The sequence below is a fragment of the Lissotriton helveticus genome, chromosome 8, assembly GCF_964261635.1.
Source record: "Lissotriton helveticus chromosome 8, aLisHel1.1, whole genome shotgun sequence".
NCBI lineage: Eukaryota > Metazoa > Chordata > Amphibia > Caudata > Salamandridae > Lissotriton > Lissotriton helveticus.
This window is the reverse complement of record NC_136069.1, coordinates 333,972,090-333,997,565: the sequence shown is the minus strand read 5'-3', so window position 1 is coordinate 333,997,565 and position 25,476 is coordinate 333,972,090. Positions and strand designations below refer to the sequence as shown.

General features: G+C 43.3%; 1 protein-coding gene across 1 annotated transcript in view; it reads right to left on the bottom strand.

Moving 5' to 3' along the window:
- The window catches only part of CDK8 (cyclin dependent kinase 8), a 184,742-nt gene that overhangs the window by 50,157 nt on the left and 109,109 nt on the right, over window positions 1-25,476 (bottom strand). The window contains exons 7-9 of the mRNA XM_078657112.1: window positions 16,988-17,131; window positions 11,247-11,316; window positions 8,119-8,191 (exon numbers count right to left, since the gene is read on the bottom strand). Coding sequence (XP_078513238.1) covers window positions 8,119-8,191; window positions 11,247-11,316; window positions 16,988-17,131 — 287 coding nt within the window. The remainder of the gene's footprint in view (window positions 1-8,118; window positions 8,192-11,246; window positions 11,317-16,987; window positions 17,132-25,476) is intronic.

The window sequence follows — 25,476 nt, the reverse complement described above, 5'->3', positions numbered from 1 at the left end:
CACCTTCCAAACGGAGATGGACAGATCCAACCAAGGCTCTCCCCATTCTCGGAAAAGACCATGCGCCACCTCCGAAGTTAGACACCATTCAAGACCTGTTAGGCGTCAACAGCCAAGTTAGTCTACCCTGGAATGGAGAGCCATCAGGTGCTGAATGACCAGGCATATGCCCCGTTGTTCCAGCCATATGCAGAGGTGCACAGCCTCATTACAAAAGTTCCACGTCCCTACCCCGCCCTGTTTGTTGCAGTACCAAATGGTGGTGGTGTTGTATGAACACCGGAACCAGCATTTCCCTGAGTGAATGAAGGAGTCCTCTGATCTCCACCTCTCCAAGATGGCTGGGCCAGCCCAGAAGTGATTCATATGTCACCAGTCAGCTTTGGGGGGGAAAGGGAGAAGTGTCTGACACCGACCTAAACGCTGCTTGTTAGCGATCCGTGTTGGTGTTTTGCAGTTCCCTTCGAGATCTGAACCATGTTGGAGAGATTCCTGTGATACTGTGCTCACTGGAACTTCAGGTCCCACTACTGTGCCTTCATTTGCCCGGTATGTGTCAAAAGAAGGATGCAGGAGGCCTTGAGGCCCAACAGATTCCGAGTTAGTCCCACCAAAATCCAGTATAGAGGCTGAAACATAGGTATCATAGCCTGAATATCCTGAACCCGCAGCTTAGAAGGATAAGCCCAAAAATGCTGTGTCCAGAACAGCTTTGATGAAAGGGAGTGTCTGAGAGGGAGTCAGGTGTGACTTCGGCACATTGATATTGAACCCTAGAGGTTACAGAAGGTTTGCCGTAGTTTGGAGGTAGGACACTACTGCTTAGGGTGAGCCCACCTTCAACAGCCAATCGTCAAGGTATGGAAAAACTGGAATCCCTAACCTCCACAGATGAGCTGCAACCACCGCTATCTCTGACATGAACACCCGATGGGCGCTGGTAAGGCCGAAGAGGAGCGCGGCAAACTGAAAGTGCTCATGGCCTATGGTGAACTGCAGTTAGAACAGGGATTGGAATATAAGAATCCTGCAAGTCCAGTGATACCGGACTTGTTAGTATTTTGAATTTCTCCTTTTTGAAGAAGAGACTGAGTAGGTCTAAAATAGGACTAAGTACCTCATCCTCCGTGGGCACACAAAAGTAGGCGGAATAGCAACCACATCCTACTTCTAATGCCAGCACCTTCTCTATAGCGCCCTTGGAGAGCTAACACCTCCTGATGAAGCAAGAAGAGGTGGTCCTCCGTCACCTTGTTGTAAGTAGGTGGCATGGGTGAGAAGTAGGTGGCATGGGGGAGGATTGGTCACAAGGGGGAGGTAGTAGCCCCTCTGGATGAGCAGCAAATCCCAACAGTCTGATGTTACTGTTACACATCAAATAGTGCAGGTGATGGCATGTCCTGCCACCCACTGGATGTCTATGATGGTAGAAGGGCATGCTAAAGGGGTTTGGAGGCTGTGGCTGCTGGGGGGGTGGAGGACTGGCTTGACCTCTGGCTCTCGGAAACACATGGTCTGTGGGAACGGAGTCCCAGCCCACAAAACGATTCTGCTGATTGCTGGCTAGGCACGTACAGATGTAGTTGGAAGCCTATTCTTTGGCCACAAATGGAGAGGTAGGCAAACTGGGTTTGGTGTGAGGCCATTGGAAATGCCCAAGTCCTAGCCGTAGCTCTACTATCCATAAGGCACTCGAGAGCAGAGTTCGACTTCTCACAAAACAAACAAAAGCCATCAAAGGGCATGTACATAGGCCAGGCCTGGACATCATCCAAAAAGCTGGTCATTCTCATCCAGGCGTGGCGCCTACGGGACACCGATGATTAATTTGCCCTGACCAGTGAGTCTGTCGTATCCAGCCCACATCACATGGTGAACAATGCTTGGCCCCTTCCATTAGCAATTTTCTTGAGAGGCTATGGCTCGGGCCTCCTCCGAAATCATAGGCACCACTTGCCGAACAGAGTGCCAGTTGGTATGGAGTATTGACCCACAGTGCCAGGCTGGAAGAAGAGAACAGCCTCTTATCAAAGGTATATGAACTTTTGGATTCCCTGTCCAGTGGAGTGGATGGGAATGCACAGGAGTGAACTTTGGAGGTAAAGGCTTGGACCACCAAGCTTTCTGGTGGGGAGCTGGAAAAGGAAATTGGGGTTCCTTCGGGATGGGCAACAGTGGGTTGTAATTGTCCTATGTACAGGAGCCCCTGTGCAGGACTTGGAGCAGGACCGAGTAGGACATCAGTAAGAGCTTCATTAAAGTGGAGTAATGGTTCTGTAGGAGCAACTACCAGTTGAAGCACCACCATCAAAACCTTCATCTTGACTGCCACTGAGGGCAGCGAAAGGTTCAGGAACTCAGCGGCCCTTCACACCACCATTGTGAAAGAGGCACCCTCCTCCGTAGCCACAGTGAAGAGGAGGGAGGGGTTAACGTTGCCAGCGTCGGCTAAGGTGTCCAGTCCAATGGCATCTACCAAATACTCATACCAGTTGTCCTCAGTCTCTTGTAACAGGTATCCATAAGGATCTGCACAACTCTCCCATTTGTCGCCCAATCCAGGCCTCTGATATGAAAAAGACAATGGATCAGTTATGGGAGTGTTCCCCTGTCGAAGATGACTGGGATGACGCTGCCACCGGGCGTCAGTGGCATCGGCACTGGAGCAGGCGCCCCAGAAAGTCAAGGTTGCTCGACCAGTGCGCTCTGGATCCGTCAATTGTTCCAAGGGGCCGGACTAGTGATGGGAGCGTACCCGCTGGCAGAAGACTAGTAGAGGCTCTTCACAGACCAGCAGAGCCCAAAGGAACTCTAGCGAGGACAGATATGATGTACATGGCTTCATAAAATTCACGTAGTTGGACGGGCGGTGAGACGGGCCAGGCTTCACGTAAGAGCTAGGCTTCGAGTACCAACGCTCTTATGTCACGCAGGATTACTTCAACGAACGAGGAGAAGTTGAAGATCTCTTTGAAATCATACTCTTTTTATGTGGGTGGGAATAAACTAATTTCACGACGACCTCCACTGCGACAATGAATGCTTAGAGTGGCTTCACGACCATCTTGTGACCTTCCTCTCAACCATGAACGTCGTGACATCGCACTGCGAGGAACTTGAAGGACTGCTCCCTTAATGCCTTTGTGTGGATGGCGCTGCATTCAACGCAGGTCTTAGCGTCGTGGTCATGCTCCAACCATCGGAGGCAAACCAAATGTGGGTCTGTCACTGACATCTGTCGATGGCAGGCGCCGCAGACCTTGAAACCAGCCTTCCTAGCGGACATCAACGCACCAGTACACAGCCTTGAAAAAGCTCTCAACAAAAAGTCAAAAAGGGTCCGTCAAAAAAAGACTGGGGGTAACTCTTCTCCGGGCCTGTGCTGACTGACTGGACATCAATGTGCTGGGGTGGGGGGACTATATAGGCACCGCCCACATCACTTAGGCACGGATGCTACAGAAACACCAAGTGGAGCCAAATGACACCACCTACCGGGGTGCAGGGGTACTGCTCAAACAATTTCCGGGTCCGGTCTGGCGCCTGGGGACAATTAGAAGGTAAGTAATCTGGGGATGTCATATCCTATGTGGACAAAGCACTGTTAGTGATATCTATCTTAGATGAACATGGTAAGACTAAACTGAAATTTCAGGAATGTCTTTGCTCAATGGACTGATGAATGCAACAATTTTATGCCATTTAACTTTAGACAGTTCTGAGATCATTCTGTTTGGCAGGGCTAATAGCCTCTGGACAAGTGATCTGGGTCTAGGGAATTCAGTGAGGCCCCTGTAACTAAATCTGTAGCCAGGAAACTTGGTAATTGAATAGAAAACAAACTTAGTATGAAGGAGCAGGTTAAGGCGGTCGGCGCTTGCTGTTGTACTTTGTGCATGCTCTGCAAAGCCTTTAACTGGCTTCCACCGAATTGCAGAAAAATATTTACTCAATCACTTATACTAAGCCAGCTTAACTACAGGAACACCATTTACGTAAGATTGGAAGAACAGTCTCTAACAGGACTTCAAACAGTTCACAATACTGCTGCGACATTGGAATGCAGTGCTTCAGCTAGAGCAGCATCTGCGCAAATACCGAAATCTCTCCATTGGCTGCCAGTGCACATGAGGTCTGTATTCAAGTTGTTGTGTCATGTACACAAGGCCCTTACCGAACTTGGCACACAATCTGAGAACCAAGACTAGATTTTACATTCCCAACAGAATCCTCAGATTCTCAACCTGGGCGTATGCTCTGCCTCGATGTATCCCCAAAGCCAGAACAGGAGCAAAAAGTAAGATCGTTCTCCATTCATGCAGCATGGGACTAGAATTAACTTCCGGAGAAACAATGTCTAACAATTAATCGCAGCAGCTTCAGAAAGTGGTTAAAAACTTGACCATTTCCAAACTCTTTGTGTTCACTGTACGATTTATGCTCACTGAGCCATGATAAACGGAATAGGAGGGAACTTATTAGTAAGTTCCTTAATAAACCTTAACACTATAGGGGACTTTAAAAGGGAAGGTTGGTCCGGTGAGTAGAGGAATAATGAAACGGCAGACAAATACCTCTTAACCCTTGTGACCAGACAACCTTGCTGCGCTTGGGACAGTGAAAAGCGCAAAGTGTCAGATAAATGGGCTTTTAAAGGGGAACTTTCCTCACACCACTTTCCAAATTTCACCCATCAGCCAGCATAAACTGTCTTGCTGGAGTGTCTTCTGGCCGATACTATAACATCCACCACATCAGGGGGAAAGTAAAACAACTCTGAATGCCACGTTCAATGTCCAGGCATGTAGGTGCAGGCTCTGGAGGTGGGGGGGATGGGGTTGTGTAGCCCTGCAAGAGGAGGTCTGTCCTGTGAGGGATATGAAGCAGCACAGACAGAGAGAGGTGAAGAAAGTTTGTATACCATACCCTTTGTGTCCAGTCTGGGGCTATTAATAGGACTTGGGCTCGTCTTGGTGAAGCTTCCTCAGAGCCCAAGGAATCAAGGCTTTTTGGGGGTAGGAGGAGGAGACCAGGGGGAGGGGTGGGGGGTGCAGGGAATGTGTAGAACAGCTGGGCACCCCATTCCAATTGAGACAGGTCCCCCCGAACTCCCTGCAACACATACTGAAGATTGTAGAACAACCAGCAGTGTGTATTCTCTTGAGTGGCAAATAGGTCTATCTGAAGGGTACCCCATAGCCAGAAAATGTGCTGCACCACTACCAGATGGAGACGCCACTCTTGATCGTCAGAAAAGTCCCAAATGAGACTGTCCGCACACTCACATTTAGAACTCTGGCCAAGTGATTTGCCATGATGCAGACCTGATGGTCCTCAGCCCATGACCATAATCGGAAAGCCTCCCGCAGAGAGGATACAACCCCACTTCTACCGGTTTATGTATCACATTGCAGTAGTATGATCTGTTAAGTCCTGACCTGGCTGACCGCAAAGGGAAGGGAAGAGAGGAAGGTCTTGAGAGGCAGACATCTCACCCGCAATTCTAAAAGATTGATATGTAACAACCTTTCCTCCGAAGACCATTGATCTGCAAATCCTCCAGATGAGCTCACCACCCTACAGTTGAGGCATCAATTATCACTGTGGCCACCAATGGGTGGAATGGCTTCCCTGGCGACAGATTGCCAGCCACACCCCACCAGTGAAGATCCGCTGCAGTGTCTCTGGAGATATTGACGGATTCTCTCAGATCTTCACCCTGCTGAAACCACTGCCCGTGGAAGCACCACTGGAGGGCCCTCATGTACCAGCGTGCATGGGTGACAAACAGAATGCAGGACGCCATTAGAACTAGCAGGCTAAGACCTTCAGAACTGGAACCATAGCTCCACTGTAAAACATCAGAATCATATCCTGAATGGCCAGAATGCTCAGAGGAGGTGGGTAGGCTTGATTCACCGTAGTGTTGAGTACTGCACCTATGAATAGTGTGCCCTGAGAGGGCTCTATGTGAGATTTGGGCACCTTGATAGTAAAACCTAGGTTAAACAACAACTACCTTGTCAAATGCAAATGATTCAACATTAACTCTGGATCAGCGAATCATCCAGGTCAAGGAATACCCAACTTCTGAGATGCGCTGTAAAGTTTACATTCCAGCCAATCCCACCGGAACCTGCAATACTGCCTGTAATCTTTAGGTTGCATTTGAAGGCCCAACAATCTCACCATCGTTTTACTGTCCTTAAACCTCTCTAAGGCAGAATCAGCTTTGGTGCCAAACATCCATGAACCATCAGCAACTCTGAAAAATGTCCCTGAAGCTCAGCAGGCAATTTCGGAACCACCTCCTTGGCTGATTCCATCAATGCCTGGATGTAACGTCCTAACAGATATGTGGCATTGGTAGACTTCAGAGCCATGCTATCAAAAAAGAAAACCTTCTTTGAAGATTGATCCATCCTTTTAGACTCTCCGTCAGACAGGATTGTGAAAAACAAAAGACCCAGGTGTCAACTCCGAAGAGCAGCTCGCTTGACTTCGAAGAGCAGCTCGCTTGTACCACCAAGCTCTTGGGTGTAGGATGCATGGACAAGAACAACGGGTTACCTGGAGCAGGCTTATACCATCTTACAACAGATTTAGACACTGCAGCTGATGGCATAGGTTTCTGCTAAACATCAAGAATAGGCTCAGCAAGGACATCATTAAAAGGTAACAAAGGCTCAGTTGACAACGTAGATGAATGCAGCCCCTCCATCAACAAATTAGATTTTAATTCCGTAGAAGGCAAAGGCAACTCCAACGTCTCTGCTGCTTTTCTAATCACAGAATGATAGGAGGTGACCTCTGGTGGACCAATACCCTTTGGGGACAACAAGTCCCACTCTGGAGAAGCATTATAGCAACTTGTCACCTCCAAGCCTTCAAACTTAGGATCCAAGGACAGCATCTCCCCTTCCTCCAGATCCTGATTTCCTCCCCAAAAATACTGTTCCTCCTCCAAAAGTCTCTGGGTGTTTATGCATTTAATGAGTCGAAAAAGGGGAACTGACATCAGCACGGCAAAGAGCGACTCGCATGGCTCTGATGACGTCATGCGGAGTTGCGTGCAGAGCCGTAGCATTGTGAGGTCTTCATCGACGTGGGAGAGCTGTAAAGAGAAGTTTCTGTGGAATGCTAGTGCATTAGTATATTCAAAATGTGAGGAATCCACAGGAAGACAAATCCATCAGAAGTACTTTTAACATTAACAGGTGCTGGCACGAAGATACCTGTACAAGCTAACAACCTGGGAACCTTGATGTAAGACACCCATGCAAAATTACTGGCTGCGAGAGATTGATTCTTCATCCTTTCTTCCACCCCATGTTTCAAAGCAAAATACCAAGGGCTTACTTTGAATAATAAGTACTTGGAAGATTCTACTTTGAATCATCCTTTACAATTGCCAGCCTTAGTCGCCACTACTACTGCAAGGTTACCCATGTCATTGTGGCAGTGGAGCCTCCGCGGTTTGCGTTAAAGCAGGGGCTAATATGGACAATTTTGTCATCATGTTTTTAAGCAATTCTAAATAATTTTAAGGTCCCATTTCTAACCAGTAAAGAGCACCTGAGCTACAGCTCGTACTACCAAGTCTTCCACTTCAAATGCTTGCCAGTCTGTGTAACAAAAAGGCTACCATTAGTTTTAAAACTAGATCTGCCCCATATTGCGACAATATACCAGAAGGGGCCATGCCAGCTTGAATGTGCATAAACATAAACAAGTGAAATATGAATGTCTCAATTGACTTTCCGCTGAAAGACACTTGTTCACCCCAAAGGAGAGAAGAGGCACATATATATATATATATATACTGTTTCATTCATGTTTCAGGTTTTCATTAGTCAGCATTGAAAAATAGTATTCAATATGTAAGCAAATATTTTGGCTGTATTATAGTTTCAAAATAAAAGTCCAGGAATCCACCTTGGACTACGTATATACATTTAAAATGGTGTGCTGGCATTAACATTCAAAATACCATTAATACCACCACAATCACAAATCAGCTTACCTCAACACCAAACCAAGAATGCTCAATTTCCAAAAGCAACCAGCTTTGAATCAGTGTGCCATTGAATAGACAAATGTGGTTACTGCAAGACTTACCAAGTGGAATGCTTTACTATCTGGTTTTACTTTGTGCTTTTCCATGTATTTGATAAGGCTACAATTGGTATACCTAGAAGACAAAAATATTGTACAGATGACAAATTTAAAAGGACAATTAATTTAAACATCTGTTTTCATAAAATTGGGCAATTTAAGACTGCAGTTTGTAATCGCTAACATTGCTCAATGTGGTTTCATCCCCCTTAGGAACACTGGTCAAAAATTGCATAGGCAAGCAAGTCATGGAGGAAGACCAAAAGCACCTGAATTCCAGATTTTGGCATCATGGAACAAAGTAGAAGCATTTAACACTAAAAAAATCGAACTATCCTTTTAGGAAATTTGCATGGTCAAATTTTGACCATAGTTTTGGTGTTGGCTGAAGCTGCTTTACTGGTCCCCTGAGGCCAGGGACAAAACCAACTCTGTAGTGTAAGATAAATGGGAACCACCAGCCTCTGTGAGGAGTACTAAATAGAGAAATTATGGTATAAAGATAAGTAACTCAGAGCACATTGTCTTGCTTCATGTCATTGGACATGCTGGTATATTAAGGCTACATTATTGATGTACTTAATGATAGAACAACTCTAAAAGTCTAGAAGTATTTTGTGATTCTGACTTACTGAAGAGAAATTGCTACTTACTTAGTGTCTTAAGGCGCACGCTAAACATGGGTGATCACAAAATGACATTCAACAGCAGGTTGCACCATTAGAATATATAGCAATCTAAATATTATTGAGTGATAAAATTAACTGAAAGTGAAATATTGAGAGATTTTTGGGTTGATGGCAGAAACGGATTACTTTTTGTGTGACTCTTCTCTTGTGGCTGACGGGATAAACAGCATTGAGTAAAATGACTGTTCTTCATCGGTGATTCTGCTTTTTTGAGACATGTATGTGCAGTTATCCAAGAGATATTTACAAAGATTGAACATACTGCTGCATAGAACACTTTGGGGAAGCCAACGGAGTGGTTCTGAAGAAGGGGAGAGGAGCATGCAGCTTCCACGTATGAAGGGTTATTATCTGGCCTCACAACAACATAATGTGATGTTGTGCTCTGCAGAGGAAAGTGACCTTCGATTGGAGACCTTTAATGTGCAGGGGTTCGGGAAGATAAGAAACGGCCCTGTATTGTTAAGGCTGCAATACAGAAGAAGAGCAATATACACTAACTAGTTCAAATTAGCACACCACGCTAACCCGCTACCCATATATGGTAGACAAGCATATTTCAGAGACTTGAAGGAGATCTACTTCACTCACTGGAAAATGGAGGTATAAACATGATGGGTGACCACTTCTCTAATGCTTTGGTTTGTTACATTCAGGGAAGCAAATGAACTGCTTAACATGCGTGATACACAGCGTCTCCATTAGAGAAGACTGGGTGGTGTGGGTAGGGTGGCTGTGGAACGATTCCAAGTGTTATGTTAAACACAACAGGCTCAGACTAATGTAGATATGAGCATGAAATGAATCATGTCTGTATGTTGCAATTAGAGAGGATATTCCCAAGACACAGCTTAGAATTAAGGCAGTTTGGAAAAGGGGCAGAGGACAAAAAATAAATACAGAGGACTGGAGTACAGTATGTACATTTGTTGAAAAATCTTTTAGTGATCCTATACTAAGTCGCCCCATTTTCACATTCTACACAGAACGTACACCACTCCAAGTATATTGCATAAGAAGAAATTCCACAGATGTAACCAGGAGAAGCAAATTGTTGTGAAGACTTCAAATAGTATCTGACACTTACACACAAGATTTTATGGTTATAAATGCAAATATAAAGCTGTGCGCATTTTATCACCTACTGTGATAATAGTAGGGAGAGCACTACAAGAGGCTAGTAAAGCTTAGTTGTCTTAATGAAGGTTTGGTACATCTATTTGTACGCTTTTAAGGAAAAATATGAAGTTAAACAAAAAAATATAGATTACTAAAGGTCATCAAATACAGCAGCCCTCTCTCATTTATTATGTGGTTTTCGCCATAGTAAAATCAGGGCAGGGGCAACTTTAGATCTGGAGAAGAGGTAAATCGGCAATAGTTGAGAGCCCCAAAAGGGCTCACCTGTGTACATAATTTTCATGCCTGCTAAACAGGTCCACCTAACACCCTAAAAAGGCCAATCCCCAAAAATGGTGAAAGGATTGAGCACCATCAATCACTTGCCACGGAAGCACTCATATTTTGACCTGCAAGAGAGCTGCACAATCCTTAAATGCCTCATTATCCCTGTAGCCCAATCTTTCTCTAACGACAAGCCTGGAATATGTCAGTCCTCATTACGCCTGTGTATAAGAGTCTTAGCCCTTGGCATGGGGTACCCTAGGGTGTTCCTAGAAAAGTACTGAAAATAATTGGTGCCTACCTTTCAATGGGGATCAGAAACGAATCAATATGGCACTGAATTGTGTTTATGTCATGAAGAGTAAATCCCTGGTATCAGCTGGTGGGGGGACATGTCCTGGTGATAGCTCAATAACTCTACACTTGTTCTATCCCACTGGCCTTGTCTTTTGGCACAACCACTTAAGGGGCCAAGGCATTTAAAGAAAAGCTTGCACCTGTGCTGTTTTGAGGCATCAGAAAGGGACTATTTGGCGCGGAGGTTAATCTTGATTGGTGCCAACAATGAACAATTGTTTGATTACTCCTTCTGCATGATTATATGGGCCATTGAACGATTTAAAGTACAACCATACCCAGGCCCCATGTGGTTCAGACAGACTAAGCACCACTACTTGGACAGTTTCTTCAGTGTTCTCTGGATAAGAAGGTACTAATTCTCCAAAACAAGCATCTTCTTCTTGCCTGTTCTGTCCATCTTCACCACTCCAGCCCATTATGCAATGTCAGACTGTATAACGGTGTTGCATTAATTCCGAAAAACATATAAGCTTGATCATACCAGACAGTGGCATCTAACAGTGCAACGGACCATCTAGATTTCAGCAATATAAAGTGTACAGAGTGAGACACTTTCAATTTAAACACAGTTCAATGAAGCTCAACTGCAGTCATTAAAAATATTCACAATTTATAGAATGTAGCTTTCGAAAAGGGTGAACTGTAATATAAATGAAGCTATTAATCACATCAACTTACGTGTTTCTCCGGAAATCTTTCATTAAAGTTGAATGTTCAGGCATCTTCTTAATGTCTTCCCAATCTTTGTCTAAGGACGGCATAGTCAATAGGATTGCAAACTATTTTTCAGACCATTCAAACATGAAATACATGAGAATATTCACAAAATGAGTAAGTGCTCACACTGAAATTGCATTTTAATGTCTAACATTTCAAACTGTACATCTGACAAATAAAAAGTAAGATTATTTAGGTAGCCTTAAAGTAATCTAATGTCAATACACTTAGGGTAGTTCATTCAACAATATTCAGAAAAGTTAGCTGGTTAGTGTTTCCAGTACTTCCACTTCCAGAAATGACTGGATTACAAAACAACCAAGCAGCGGAAAAGGGAAACTACTTACCTTCGGTAATGCTCTTTCTGGTGGATACTCTATCTGACCACAGATGGATCCTGACATTTTTCTCTGCAGTTCCCTCACACCCCAGTAGGTGGCGTTGTGTGGCTTTGTGTTGGGTCCGTCCAGCACCAGTAATGATGTCAGGGCCACATATAACCTCCACAGTTTCTTTCTGATATCGGTCTGTACCGGACTCGGAGCCCTGAATAATCAGATTTTTCAATATGCAGAGCTCAAATTGAGTAGTTTTTAAGATGGAGGAGAAAGGGTCTATTCTACAGAAAAGTGAAGTCAAGAAGGTCGGAAAGTAATCTGCAGTCAGATGGAGTATCCACCAGAAAGAGCATTACCGATGGCAAGTAACTTTTTCTAAAGACAGATACTTCTAGCTGCAGATTCCTCACAGGTCTCGCAGGATGGAACGTGGAAAGTACCCTTCCAGCAGCATCTGGCAATCCAGACAGTAGTGCTTTGGGAACGTGTTAACCAATGTTCATGTTGCTGCCTAGCAGATGTCCAAGATATGCACTCCTCGTGCAAGCAAGGTGGAGGCTGCTTTGGTTCTGATGAAATGAACCTGCAAGTCTTCCAGGGGGCTGTGTCTTAGTTAATCCTTAGCAGATATTTATAAAAAGGCCAATCCATCTGGAAATGGTCTGTTTCTGCACTGCCTCACCTCACTTTGTCCCAGAGAAACCAACAAAGAGCTGATCACCCAACCGGATTGTTCCCTGTGGATCAATGCAGAAGCTCTGAGCTCTGTTATAGTCTAAGCAAATGAGTTTTTCTTTCCCTCCTTGGAAGGAGGAGGCAGGTAAAGAAGACTATCAGGGAGACTGACTGCCTAATGTGAAAAGGAGTGTCAACTTTAGGGCGGAATGCAACCTTAGTCGTTAGGATAAGTCTGTCTGAGAAGGTGGTGTGGACAACTGTGCACGGTTTCAAACGGGGTGCCCACCAGAAACGATAGAACCAAATTCAATTTGCACTGGGGAAACACATGGTTTTGGCGGAAACATGTGGGTCAGCTCTTTCAGAAAATGCATCACAAGAGGTGATTTAAACACATGATCAGAGAGGACTGATCATGTAACCATATAAAGGCAGACAACAAAACTTATAATTTGGCTACAAAAAGTAATTGGTAGACTAATGATAACATCAGATAACTGGACTAGCGGGGATGGGATTTGCCCTAAACAACATCACACATCAAACTTCTCCGATGTCGCACATAGATGGTTTTGGAGGATGGACACCTAGCTGTCAGAATGGCAATTACCACCTGTGGTGGGAGATCAAAAGCAATCAAATGTATCCGCTCAATCTCCAAGCCTGAAGGTGTACATTCTGTTTGCTCGGGTGCAGGGTCCTGTCCTGCTCCATCAACAGAAGGTCCCCCCCAAAGGTACAGCCAGGCCAGAAGGCAAATGCTCATGGCCAGAAGTTCCAGGTACCACACTTTCTTGGCCAACCGAGAGCCACTAGGATGACTAGGCCTGGTTGTTAAGGATCTTTTTCAGAACTTTGGGCAGGAGACGGAGAAAAGGAGTGCAGGAGTCCCGAGCTCCAGTTCAACCCACAGGCATCTCCGAAGGAGAATTGTCTTGGGAACTCAAGCCAGGGTTCTTCTCATTACAGGAAGTTACCACGTACTACCACGGAGTTTAGACGCCATTCTTGATGTGCTAGACAACACCAGTTTTTTTCATCCACCAATGCGTTTAAAGCTTCTCCCAGGTGTTGTGTGGCGAGAAAAATTACCTGGCAGCCCAACCAGTTCCTGGGATGTGCATTCTCCTGGCACAGGACCCACAATCCTACTTCACCATGCTGGTTGCAGTAGCACATGTTGGAGGTGGTGTCCATGATGACCTGCACTCTTTCCCCTGAACAGAAGAAACAAGCTTTTATGGCTTAGCGAATCACCCACAACTGTGACGGACTGATGTAGTTGTGGGCTTCCGCCACAGACAAAAGAACTTCGATGACCACCTCTTCCAGTTAGTTTCGAGTGGGGCAGGGAGAGGGGTTCAGCTACCGTTCCACTTGTGGTCAATCAGCCACGACTGCAGATTTTTATGTCTCTTAAGATATCTGGATGGAATCTGAGAGGATCCCTTGATGCTGAGCCCACTGAGATTTCAGATCCCACTGCAGAACCTGCATGTGCCAACTGGCATGGGTTACAAAGTGGATGCAGAAGCCCAAGATCCTCAGAGCTGTAAACACTGAGACCCAGGTCAAAGGTTGAAACATCAAGATCCTGGACTCTCTAAAGGCATCAGGAAAGCTCAGCATAGCACCACATCCAGGATTCCTCCAGTGAAAGGGAGCCTCTGCTAAAGAGTCCGGTGTGATAGCAGTACATTGATGAGAAAGCCCAGAGATGGAAACAGATTGACAGTCATTTGGAGGTGGATGACGACTGTTGAGGTGAGACCCCCCCCTTCATCAGCCAGTCATTGAGGTATGGGAAGACCAGTATTCCCTACCTCTGTAGTTGGGCAACTACCACTACCATTACTTTAATGAACATCCCAAAAAACTGGTACAGCTGAAAGGAAGCAATAAGAACTGAAAGTGTGTGCCCCCTGAAAATGTAGGTAGCACCTGTGAGACTGTCGGGCAGGAATGTGCAAATAGGCATTGTGCAAATCCAGCACCACAATCTACCAGCTGGATCAAGGGCAGAGAGAACTTGAGTGCAAAACTTTAGCTTGTCCTTTTTGGAGGCCGAAATTCAGGGGGTGAAGGTCTAAAATAGGACAAATTCCTCTGTCCTTCTTCAGGACCAGAAAGTAAGGGAGAAGCAGCCAGTCCCAACCATGGAGGCCAGTACGCTCTACACAGCTCCCTTGCTCCAAAAGAGTCTGGATATCTTTCCACAGGATAGATAAGTCGCCTCCAGAAGTTGTTGTGGCAGCATGTTTAGAGAGGTGAATAGAAAGGGTTGGGCAACTGCTAGTCAACTTGAGGCATCCATCTGTCGCCACCCATGGAAGTAATAACTTATTCAACCTTCCAACCGGTTGGCAGGGTGCCACTGACAACAAACGAAAGAGGTTTTCCAGTGGAGGTTGTGGAAAAGGGATGGGGGGGGGGGGGGGGGGAGGAGTAAGGAAGGCTGACAGGCCATAGACTGGACAGTGCTTTGCTTCTCGGATCTGGACTCTGTAAGGCAGATTGTCAACTTCTACCTTGAAAGGTTTATGAGGTCTATTGCTGCGGATGCACATGTCGACGTTGCCTCTGTTGGATACCCCTTATCAAGCCTCAAAAGGGGCAATATTGTTGGGGAAAATGCCATATAGGGGATGCAAGGCCAACGGAGAGCAACGTAGCTTTGACCATGGTTTTGCCCATATGGCGAGGATAGTGTCTATGAGGGCCTCACTGAATGAGTGGAGAGGCTCGCTGAAGGTCTGCACTGATTGCATAATGTATGTAGGACATTGTTATTAAAATACACTGAATATAGCAAGAGGCAGAGGATTGTTGTCTCCCTCCTCATGACCATCTGCAGTTTTTGATGCTGCTGTAAATGATGTGGATGGAGTAATTTCTGACCAACTGCGCAGAAAAACAGAAAATGAATTGAGATGAAAAAAAAGCAAGAATGGGTCACTCAAATCCTCTACATGCCCTCTGGAATGCTCCAGGGATTCTTCGTCTCTAGTCTACCGTTCAATATGTAAGTACACACCTTGCCAAAACTATTAGGTTAATACCGAATGAACTTCCAAATGTATGCATATGACATGCAAATCCATTTCGAGCTACAAAACAAATCTGATAACTTAACTGGCAACTCTGCTTACTTGAATTATATGCTCTATTCGATGAAGGAGAATTTCATTTGCATGAACAGAGACAAAACAGAGGTCCTTGTTGGAGGAACAGCAAAGTCTCTGCAATTTGACTTGGCTACAGGCCTCTGAAATGTGGCCAACCTCTCTAACAACTAGGAACTCAAGTTAACACAATACTTAAGGATATCAATCTTCATCTCTGACTTACTCTGATAAATGCTAATACTACTCCAATCTGATCACAAAATTAAGCTATCATGAACATTGGTCTTAGCATGCTTGGATTACTGTTTTATTTGCTCTAGCGACCAAAAGACCTTCATTGCCACAAACACTACAGCATTGGGCAGCCGGAATGTGCCTAAATCTCTGCAGAATCGACCAAACTAAACCCATGCTAAAGCAAGGATTAAATTCAAGGTCCAATATGAAATGTGAAGGCTAATGGGTTTTCAATCATCTAAATTGTGAAACATCCACAATCCTAACCAGACATGTAAATTCAAATCATATGAGGGTTAAGGAAAAATCTGAAACAAAACAATTTATAGGTTATGACTGAAGAAAGTTGGACACAGTTGCTAAACCACTGTATCCAACTCCAAACTGCTCTCCATCTTAACATACATCTTCTTTAGGACTCTGAGTACCTTAAAGGGACTTTAGTAAACATCAAAACTGAAAGAGAATAAGGGCTCCAGTAAGTAGCTCAAGAGCTTGGTCAAACACCACCAAAGTTCAGGGTAAGAAATCGCACCCAGAAAGATGGCTGTGGGCATGGCTTAGATCAAGGTTGACAAGAAACCATGAAGGAAGTGTTCTCAGGGGAAGAAAGTAATGACTTGAGCTCCCAAATAATGAGGCAACATTAGTGTAAGAAGATTTCAGAACTAAACTAGTAAAGAGGGGGGGGGTGCAAGAGGATTTCATGAAAATGACGTGAAATCCCAGGTTCTGCTGAAGGGAGGACAGGTGAAAATGGTGAGATGTTACCACCAAATTATTGCATTAGACAAGGTTAATGTAAGAAAAATTCAAAATATGCAAATGTAAAATTTACAAATAGAAATACATATTCTGGCAGACATGCGAATGCGGAAAGGCCAAAAATTAAGGATGCCCTAAAAAACTACAAAGGTCATTTGAAATAAAAATGTATTCAGGCTAGATAATTGCAAAGTAATTACAAATACATTTTGCCATGCAGTACTAAAGTTTAGCATCACTAGAATAGCTGTTAATGGTTGGGAAGTGCAGCGTTCCCAATAATGTTGAGCTTTTTGTCAGAAAGAGAAAACCTTATTTATTCTGGTCATTTTATGCCCCACTTTATCACAATTTGTCACCTAAATCTATAAATAAACAAGAAAGAAAAAAAGTTTTGAAAGTCATATAAGCAAATATCCATATTATTCAGAACAATTACATACAAGATGTGCAATCCTTTAAAATCTGATTTTTCCTCAAAACACAAAGCTACAGAAGTTTAAGATTTTCCAAAAACAAAGTGGCAGCACAGTGATAAGGAATAAAATACAATACAGACCTGCAGGAAAACCCATGACATTGAATATTCTATCCAGCTGGTCATGGTGATAAGGATTACTAGTTTTAATATCCTCTTGCCGACAATGAAATATTGGTTCCGACGTCAGCAGCTCTGCAAATATACACCCTATCGCCCAAATATCTAGAAAAATAAATAACAGACTATTAGAAAGATTTGGTCACTATCTTTTTCTGTTTATGAACAGGATCTACTCTATTAATTGGTATTCCTAAATAAAATTATGCCTTCAAATTATTTTTTAGACCAGTGTTCTTTTGTATTCAGTACCTTGCAGTCTTTGTGATACAGCAGTTATAGAAAAAGCAAAACCGATAAGAATGAACTAAGGACTAAATATAGTTTTAGCCTTTTCATAATTAACCACCATATTTCTGAAATTCGTGGTCTAATTACGAGTCCCTCAGAGGAGTATATGGGCTATTTACCACACCCTATAAAATCGAACTCCCGGGTCTCAGGATTGTGTGATAAATTGCATCTATTCTGAGCTTCTGTGGAATAACATGCAGGTGGTGGTGCTTACTATACCAAAAGCGTAATTCCATGGTAAATTCTGTTTTATATTCTGGCAGGTTTGATCTACTGAAATGTAACGGTACTTACAGCGTGTTGCAAACCATGCACAATTATTACAAGGGTTTGTACAGGAGTCAGAAAGCTCAAGCCCACTCACAATCTGGTTCTTTGTGGTACAGCACAATTTCACAAACAGCCATTTTCAGAACAAGTCAAAAATGCAATTTAATGTACTCCCCGTTGCCGAAACTCTACAAACTTTAAAGCTGTGACCGAAGGAGCCAAGAAAACTGCAAGAAATGTGTCTGGAAGCATTTTTTACATTTTTTTAAGGTCAGGTTGCAATGGTATTTGACTTGATTTTAAGTACACATACATGAACAACAGATCAAGAGCCTTGTTCTGAAAAGAAAATACAACATCACTGAAGAAGAAAGTAAACTAAGCCGATCTGTTAGATATTAATAACACTATGTTCTGGCATGAATGCCCACATCTCAACCTAGAAGAGTGTTCCAATGTGACTCCCATAGCTTGTCCAAGCTGCAATTTTAAATGCACTCGCTCCTTTACTCAGATGCCACTTATCCCAGGGGCATCTTGTAATGAGGCCACACGCATTAAATGCGGATTGGTGAACGCTAGATCTATGTGTAAACATAGAGAAGATGTGGCTGAATTAATATCAGCACACAAACTGGATATTCTGTTTATAACAGAGACATGGGCCGACTTGGCTTCAGACCCCGATCTTGTGACAGCCGTCCCTGAGGGCTACTACATCGTCAGACAAGATAGACCGGCAGGAAAAAAAGGGGGCGGTCTTGCCATAATTCTACGGCTAGATCTGGCGGTAAAAACTGGAACTTCAGATAACATTCCTGCAGAAACACTATCTTTTTCTATCACTTTATCTCCCATCCAAATGTTAAACGGAGTTCTGCTTTATCGTCCCCCAGCGGCCAGAGCGCCTTTTCTCCAATCTATTAGTACTTTACTAGAAACAGTGCCAGAAGCCTCCGATTTTACAATACTTGGAGATTTTAACTTTCATTTAGAAAACATAACAGATAAAGACACACTGAGCCTTATTGAGGATTTCAAGGCCGTTGGCTTAAATCAGCTAGTTACCTCACCTACGCACAAAGCAGGTCATGTCCTTGATGGTTTATTCACGAACAATCCGGCTATTAACCCCCCTACTGTTAATCCTATTGTATGGTCAGATCATGCAGTGGTGGTTTTCTATGCCCGTGTTAAAAAATACAAAAATCAACACTCGATAAAAAGGCAACATAGGTCTTGCAGGAACTGGAAAAACATAGATACGAATACACTAACCGAAAAACTAGATAATAATAAACCATCCAAAGTGTCAGACCCTCAACTAGCAGTAAATAACTATAACCAATGGCTCACTGACACCTTTAATCTAGTAGCACCTCTAAAGAGAGTGCGCCCAAATCGTGCAACACCATCAGCCCCTTGGTTCACCGAACTGCTAAGATTGGAAAGACAGAAATGCCGCAATCTAGAAAGGTGCTGGCGAGTTAAGTACGACAATAACGACAAAGAAAGATACAAACAAGTGCTATCAGGCTATAGGAAGATGTTGAGACTGGAAAAAAGTAAATATTTTTGTGAACAGATAGAAAAAGCTCAGAACTCCAGTAGGCAATTATATCAGGTAGTGGCAACACTAACTACTATACCAGCAGCAAATACTACTGAGACTACTCAAGATTTCTGTAATCAAATGGCTGACTTTTTCAGGACCAAGGTCACAGAAATCTTTGACAAATTTAATAACATCACGACAGAGGAACCATCAGATAGCCTTAAAAACTCACGACTCACATCCTCCTCTCTGAATGAATTTCTCCCTCCATCACTGTCAGAAATAAAAGATCTCATTAAAACAACAATGTCGGGTTCACCTCTGGATCCCTGCCCACCGACCATCATTAAATTAACATCTGATGTGGTAGCTCCAATCCTGGAGAACATCTGCAGTACCGTCTGCGAATCAGGAATATATCCTCAAAGATGGAAAACTGCTATAATAAAGCCACTTCTAAAGAAACCCACCCTTAACACCTTGGAATTAAAAAGTTATCGCCCTATACCAGCTCTTCCTTTTCCATCTCAATTACTTGAAAAAGTTATAAACAAACAGCTGGCTAGCTACATTGATTATAACAACTTGTTAGATAACACTCAGTTTGGGTTCAGGAGAGGACATGGAACGGAGACGGCGCTCATCAAGGCCTCTGAAGAGATCAGACAGATCATGGACCAGGGTGGTACGGCTGTTCTGATCCTGCTGGATCTCTCAGCGGCCTTTGACACGGTCGATCATAACATCCTGATCGACCGTGTTATGGCTATGGGCATACAGGGCAAAGCTGCGGAGCTCCTGGCTTCTTTCCTGTCCAACAGAGAACAGTCGGTAAAGATGGGGAACTTCTACTCACCCACCTTTGTGCTGCCTTGTGGAGTCCCCCAGGGATCCTCGCTAAGTCCGACACTTTTTAATATCTATGTGTCGGACTTGGCGAGGGTCATTAAAACTCATGGAATGGAAGTGACTTCGTACGCCGACGACACTCAGTTGGTGCTAGCAGTGCATAAAAATGGGATCGAAGTGGCAGCCAACTTTCAGATGGGCATGAGAGCCATCAGTCACTGGATGGACAGGAATTGTCTAAAACTAAATACCGATAAGACCGAGGTAATGGTGTTTGGAGACCTAAAACCATCCTGGTCCCCAATCTGGTGGCCACCTGAAATGGGTAACCCACCCAGCCCAGTTTCAAAGGTCAGAAACCTAGGAGTGTTGTTTGACAGCAAACTAAGTTTCACCAATCATGCTAATGCAGTAGTCTCCTCTTCCTTTTTCACGCTACGAAAAGTGAAAATGTTGCTACCTTACCTTCCCCTGTCGGCAGGGAAAACCCTTATGTCCTCCTTGGTATTATCCAAGGTGGACTAATGTAACGGGCTTTTGTTGAATGCTCAGGAGCAGGTCTTTAAAAAGCTACAAATGGTGCAGAATGCCGCTGCACGAATTTTGACCAAAACTCCCAAGTTCGCACCTATCTCTTCCATTGTTTACCAACTACACTGGCTCCCAGTAAAAAAGAGAACCAAATTCAAGGCTTTGTGTATTATATACAGAGCATTGAATAGCCAAGGACCTGACTTCTTTAGGGAATCACTGCGGGTTTATGTCCCTAAGAGAGCGCTAAGATCTGCCTCATCTGCATCCCTATGTATCCAACGGGTGAGAACAGTTACATGGGGAGACAGACGCTTCTTGGTGGCAGCCTCGAAGCTCTGGAACACCTTGCCCCACCATATAAAAAGCAGCTCTTCACTGATGATTTTTAGAAAGCAAGTGAAGACCTGGCTATTCACTCAATAATGCACAGGAGGTGCCTCTTTGTCTGCGTAGCGCCGAGACACCACTCGTGGTATTTGTTTGCGCTTTATAAGTTTAGAAATAAATAAATAAATAAATACAACAGATAATTAAGAAATAAAGCTAAAGCAACAGTCCAAGATAAGACGGCCATTGCATAACTCCCCACATGGCCGTACAGGAAACCATATGTTTTCTATTCACACAAGGCACACCATTTCTGGCAAGAGTTTGGAGCAGGTTCTAAAGGTATAAAAACTGCCTAAGAGATGTATGCTCATTATATTGAATCGGATAACAGTGAAGAAATCAGTGTCAATATTCATTTAGAGGTGCCACCTTGACTGACGCCACTTTCAGTCTGTCATTTTTGTGCACGTTTTTATTTTTCTTGGTAATACAGTTAGAGTGGCTTGAATTTCTTAGACCACATTTTGTCTCTGCTGTATCAATCTTTAGATGCAATGATGGCCAACGTGAGCCACAATGCTCGGTTTTCCACTGACCATGCAGATTTAAACATGTGGGTAGTGAGGTAGAATGAAAGATCATCCTTTCAATCATGGACTGTGCTCCTGTTGAAATAATTCAACATCACCTGAGCAAACTTTTATGATCAGGAAAACAGCGAATGTATTAAATGCACAGAAGTGTTGCAAAGTCAATTTGATAGCTACACATGGTTAAGCAAACTTCCCAGGATCAGCAGATAACGCATGTATTTGGAGAAGCAGCAATATTGCATGCTTGCTGCGGTCATAAAATTTGTTCAGAGGTGTTAAATTGAACGTCATAAATGTTCACCTAAGTTGTTTAGTGACATCTGTTCTTTTTATCCTTTTGAAGATGATTATGAATACAAACGCAAGGATTCAGACAACAATCATGAGCACACACAGTAATGTGAACAGTACACATAATGCACCTCGTATGAAAATTAAATGACAGGAAGAAACCACTGAAAGATCAAAACGACTTCACAAAGAGTGAACTTAAATTAGCAAGAAAAATAGAGGTTTATTTTCAGAACACTAAACATGCGATGAAAACACCCATGGAAGTGGCTGCATTCATTAATCTGTAGCTGCCCAGAGATACGGCCATCAGTGAAACCGTGAGGGTTCACTTTAATAATCAATAATGAAAGCTGCCAACAATATGGTGATGCAGCAAAAAGGCAACATCAACAGTAATTTGTACCGAAGGAGATATCTAGATCAGGGTTCTCCAACAAGTAACTCGAGAGCTACTGAGAGCTCTCCAACCACCTGTAAGACGCTCTTGTATGTTTGGCCTACCGGAAAAATCACAAAGCGGTGGTTTGGTTGGCAAATTGAAAAGGAGGGATTTGAATGTGAAGTGTGTGTATTTTCAGATCTGAAGAACGAAGGAAAAAAATGTAAAGCCTGATGGTTACATCGTAAATTATGCTGCGCTGGAAGTCCCATTACGATGCTTTTTACCAGATGTCTGGCCGCAAAGTGCATATGACTGTTATGACAATCAGCAGCATTCAAAATAATATTATTCTTAGTGACCTTCTCCGATGCATTGAAGGGGTCACTGGTAATAATCCTGCATGCAAATGCCACAAATGAATCTAGACTGAGGTAAAGGAAGTGGTAAAGGAAGTGGTAAAGGAAATGGTCCCGGAATGTTTAAGTACTTCGGGATGATTTTTATGGAATATAACCTCTTAGTACCTGAACTCTTTGCACAGAATACCTCTTTTTGATACACTATATATGCAGCTGTCTACAATTTCCGTACATAAATAATTTTTTTCACTTTATTATGTTTAGTAGTACTTTATTATACTTTAAAAAATATATATTTTTAATTCATTTTAGGCAGTGACTAAAATAACGTCACAACACTGCCTTGTATTAGATCAATAAGGCAGTACATCTCCACATAGTATAGTTCTCAGACATATTCAATTTCAGTAAAAAATCATCCCACGTTTATCCCATCATGGGCCAGATCTGTTCTTCACCCTCACTCTCATAGACCGGGCATTGCAACATTTTAACACTGGGGGCAGTACACGCACACGCCACGCACACGCAAGGCCCCCCCCCCTTCTTGCATACACTCCACTTGTTCTACACCTTTTCTGACTTCCGGGGGCAATCTCTACTCACATTGTTTTATCTGCTACCATAAGCCAATCCATGTCCCTCTTCCATTTGGCCGAGAGTAAATTATACTTTCTCCTAATTTCATTTTAGAGTATTACACCCCAAACACTTTACTATCTGGGGTACTCAACACTTTTTTACTTTTGTAAAATGATATATGGGCTGTCAACCAGCCTCTGTGATCTATCGGTCACTTGCTGCATCTTTCACATTCTCCATCAAGAAGATTATTAGGAGTATTTATGAGTTCAAATGACGCAGCTCTGTAGAAAGCCTTACTACTTCATTGAAGGAGTATTGATTGGACAAGGAACATCAACACCAAATGTTTCTAGTACTGTTGAATATATAATTTCCTCCAACAAAAAACCTCTGTTGTGTGATAATCCTTTACATTCGCAGGGTTTTGTAATGATTTCTGAAAGGTGGGTGTTGGAATTTAGCCTTTTCTAAATCATTTTATCTCTAACACAGCAGAGACAGTCTTATCTTTAAGAAATGTGTTCAGAGTGTGTATGTTAAAACCATTATCAGGTGGAATACTATTCTACAGAGTGCAAGAATCCAAATTATTACAACTAGAACTTTTCACCATTAACGCTGGGATTACTGGACAAATGCAAGCAAATGGAACTGTGGTTTGTTTGGTGAGAAATCAGAGACCAGCATGCACGATATTGCTTTGGGCATTGCCTGAGTGATAACAAGTATATCTAAGCAGACAAATGAATGAGCTATTATGAAATCTGTTGCACAGGACACCTATACATGGAAGATGATAGGGCTCAAAAAGCGACTAGTAATGTCCAAATGAGGGGTGTGGCTATTCTAAAAACATGAGAGACAGTCTCCTACAGTGCTGTTCTGCCTCCCAATAACCCAATATATTCCTCTAAATGTACTAACAATCAAAAGAGGATAACCGGTATTATAAACTCCATAAACAGTAGCCACCATATGAACTGGCTGAAGAAGGGATTGATGGAGCCCCAAAACTAGCAAAGCAATACTGCCTGCATGGACAACAGTGAACAAAGTAATTGCACCCATGATAGGACGGCTGAAGAAGGGGGGATACATTAATAGGCATTGGCAATATGACAGGAGAGCTGAAGTGATGGAAAGCACAGGCTGGAGGGTGAAACGAAAAGAGGGAGAAATTGCAGCAGAGCACCTGATACTGGACCCAATTACAAGTGAGAAGTCCAAGTCTTCCTTTGTTGCAACTTGAGCCATCAAGAGAGGGGCTGTTGCTCCCAGTGACCAGAGAAGGGACACAGTGCAGCAAAGCACGTTGGAGAGAAGATGGAGGCAAAATTGCTCGCTGTGATCGCCCTAGCGGGCAAAAGGAGAACAGACACTCAAATAGGGCATGGTCAGTGGAGCTTCCAAGAAGGCGCCTCCTTTTCCTTACACAAGCAGTGCCCATTTTTTTCTTCTCTCTTATCACCAATAGAGGGGGTGGGTAAGTTGGGGGATGAGTGGGAACATCAGGGTGCTTGAAAAGGCAGTGCAGACCAATGAAGGACGGGGTACCTGCAGCAACAGTTAATTTCATAGTCTAGCGATAACCTCACGTGAAAAGGATAAAAAAAATTATTTCTTAAAGAGAGAGATACTGTTATTTGAGAAGTGCTAGAACAAACAGAAATAGTGTTAGAGGCCCACCAAACACCTAGACCTTCCCATGCCTATAAAAGAGAAACTAAAATGGTAGGTGACTTACACTACCCAAGAAGCCATCCTAGTGGGATTAAGCAGAACAGAAATATTAATGAGACAAGCTAGAGACTAGTTGATTCTAACTTTAAGCTAGGATAGTGAAGGCAAAGGAGAAATACCAAATACTCTGTCTTCCACAAAGAAAAAGACTAAGTTAATTGGAGATGGAAGAAGGATTAACCAAACCACTCCCAAAGGGAAGTGAAAAAGTAAACCAGCAGGTTGTAAGTAAGAGGCAGGAAAAATGACTGGTGGTAAGGAGGGAAGGAAAGTGATTAATCAAACATAAATTCCCAAAAAAAGAGAGGCTAAACACTGGGATACATAAAAAATATATATATAAAAAAAAAACTAGCACTGGCCAAACATTGAAAGCCATGAACAAGATGGTGAAAGACAAGGGAGGACAAATTTCCAACTGCGGGAAAACGCACAAGTATGCTAGAGCAATTGCCAGTGGAGGAAGAACAGGTCTGGCAAACCAACAGACTTTATTTCTACTCCGAGCAATAAAAGATATGCGCTCAGCCTTGGATCTCAGTATTGGAGAAGTGAAAGTGGCTGAGCAAAGAAACTTGCAACAGGAAAATACCAAAACAATGCAAATGACACTATGAAAAAACAGCCATTACAGCACATATAATAGAGGAATGAATAGAAGATAC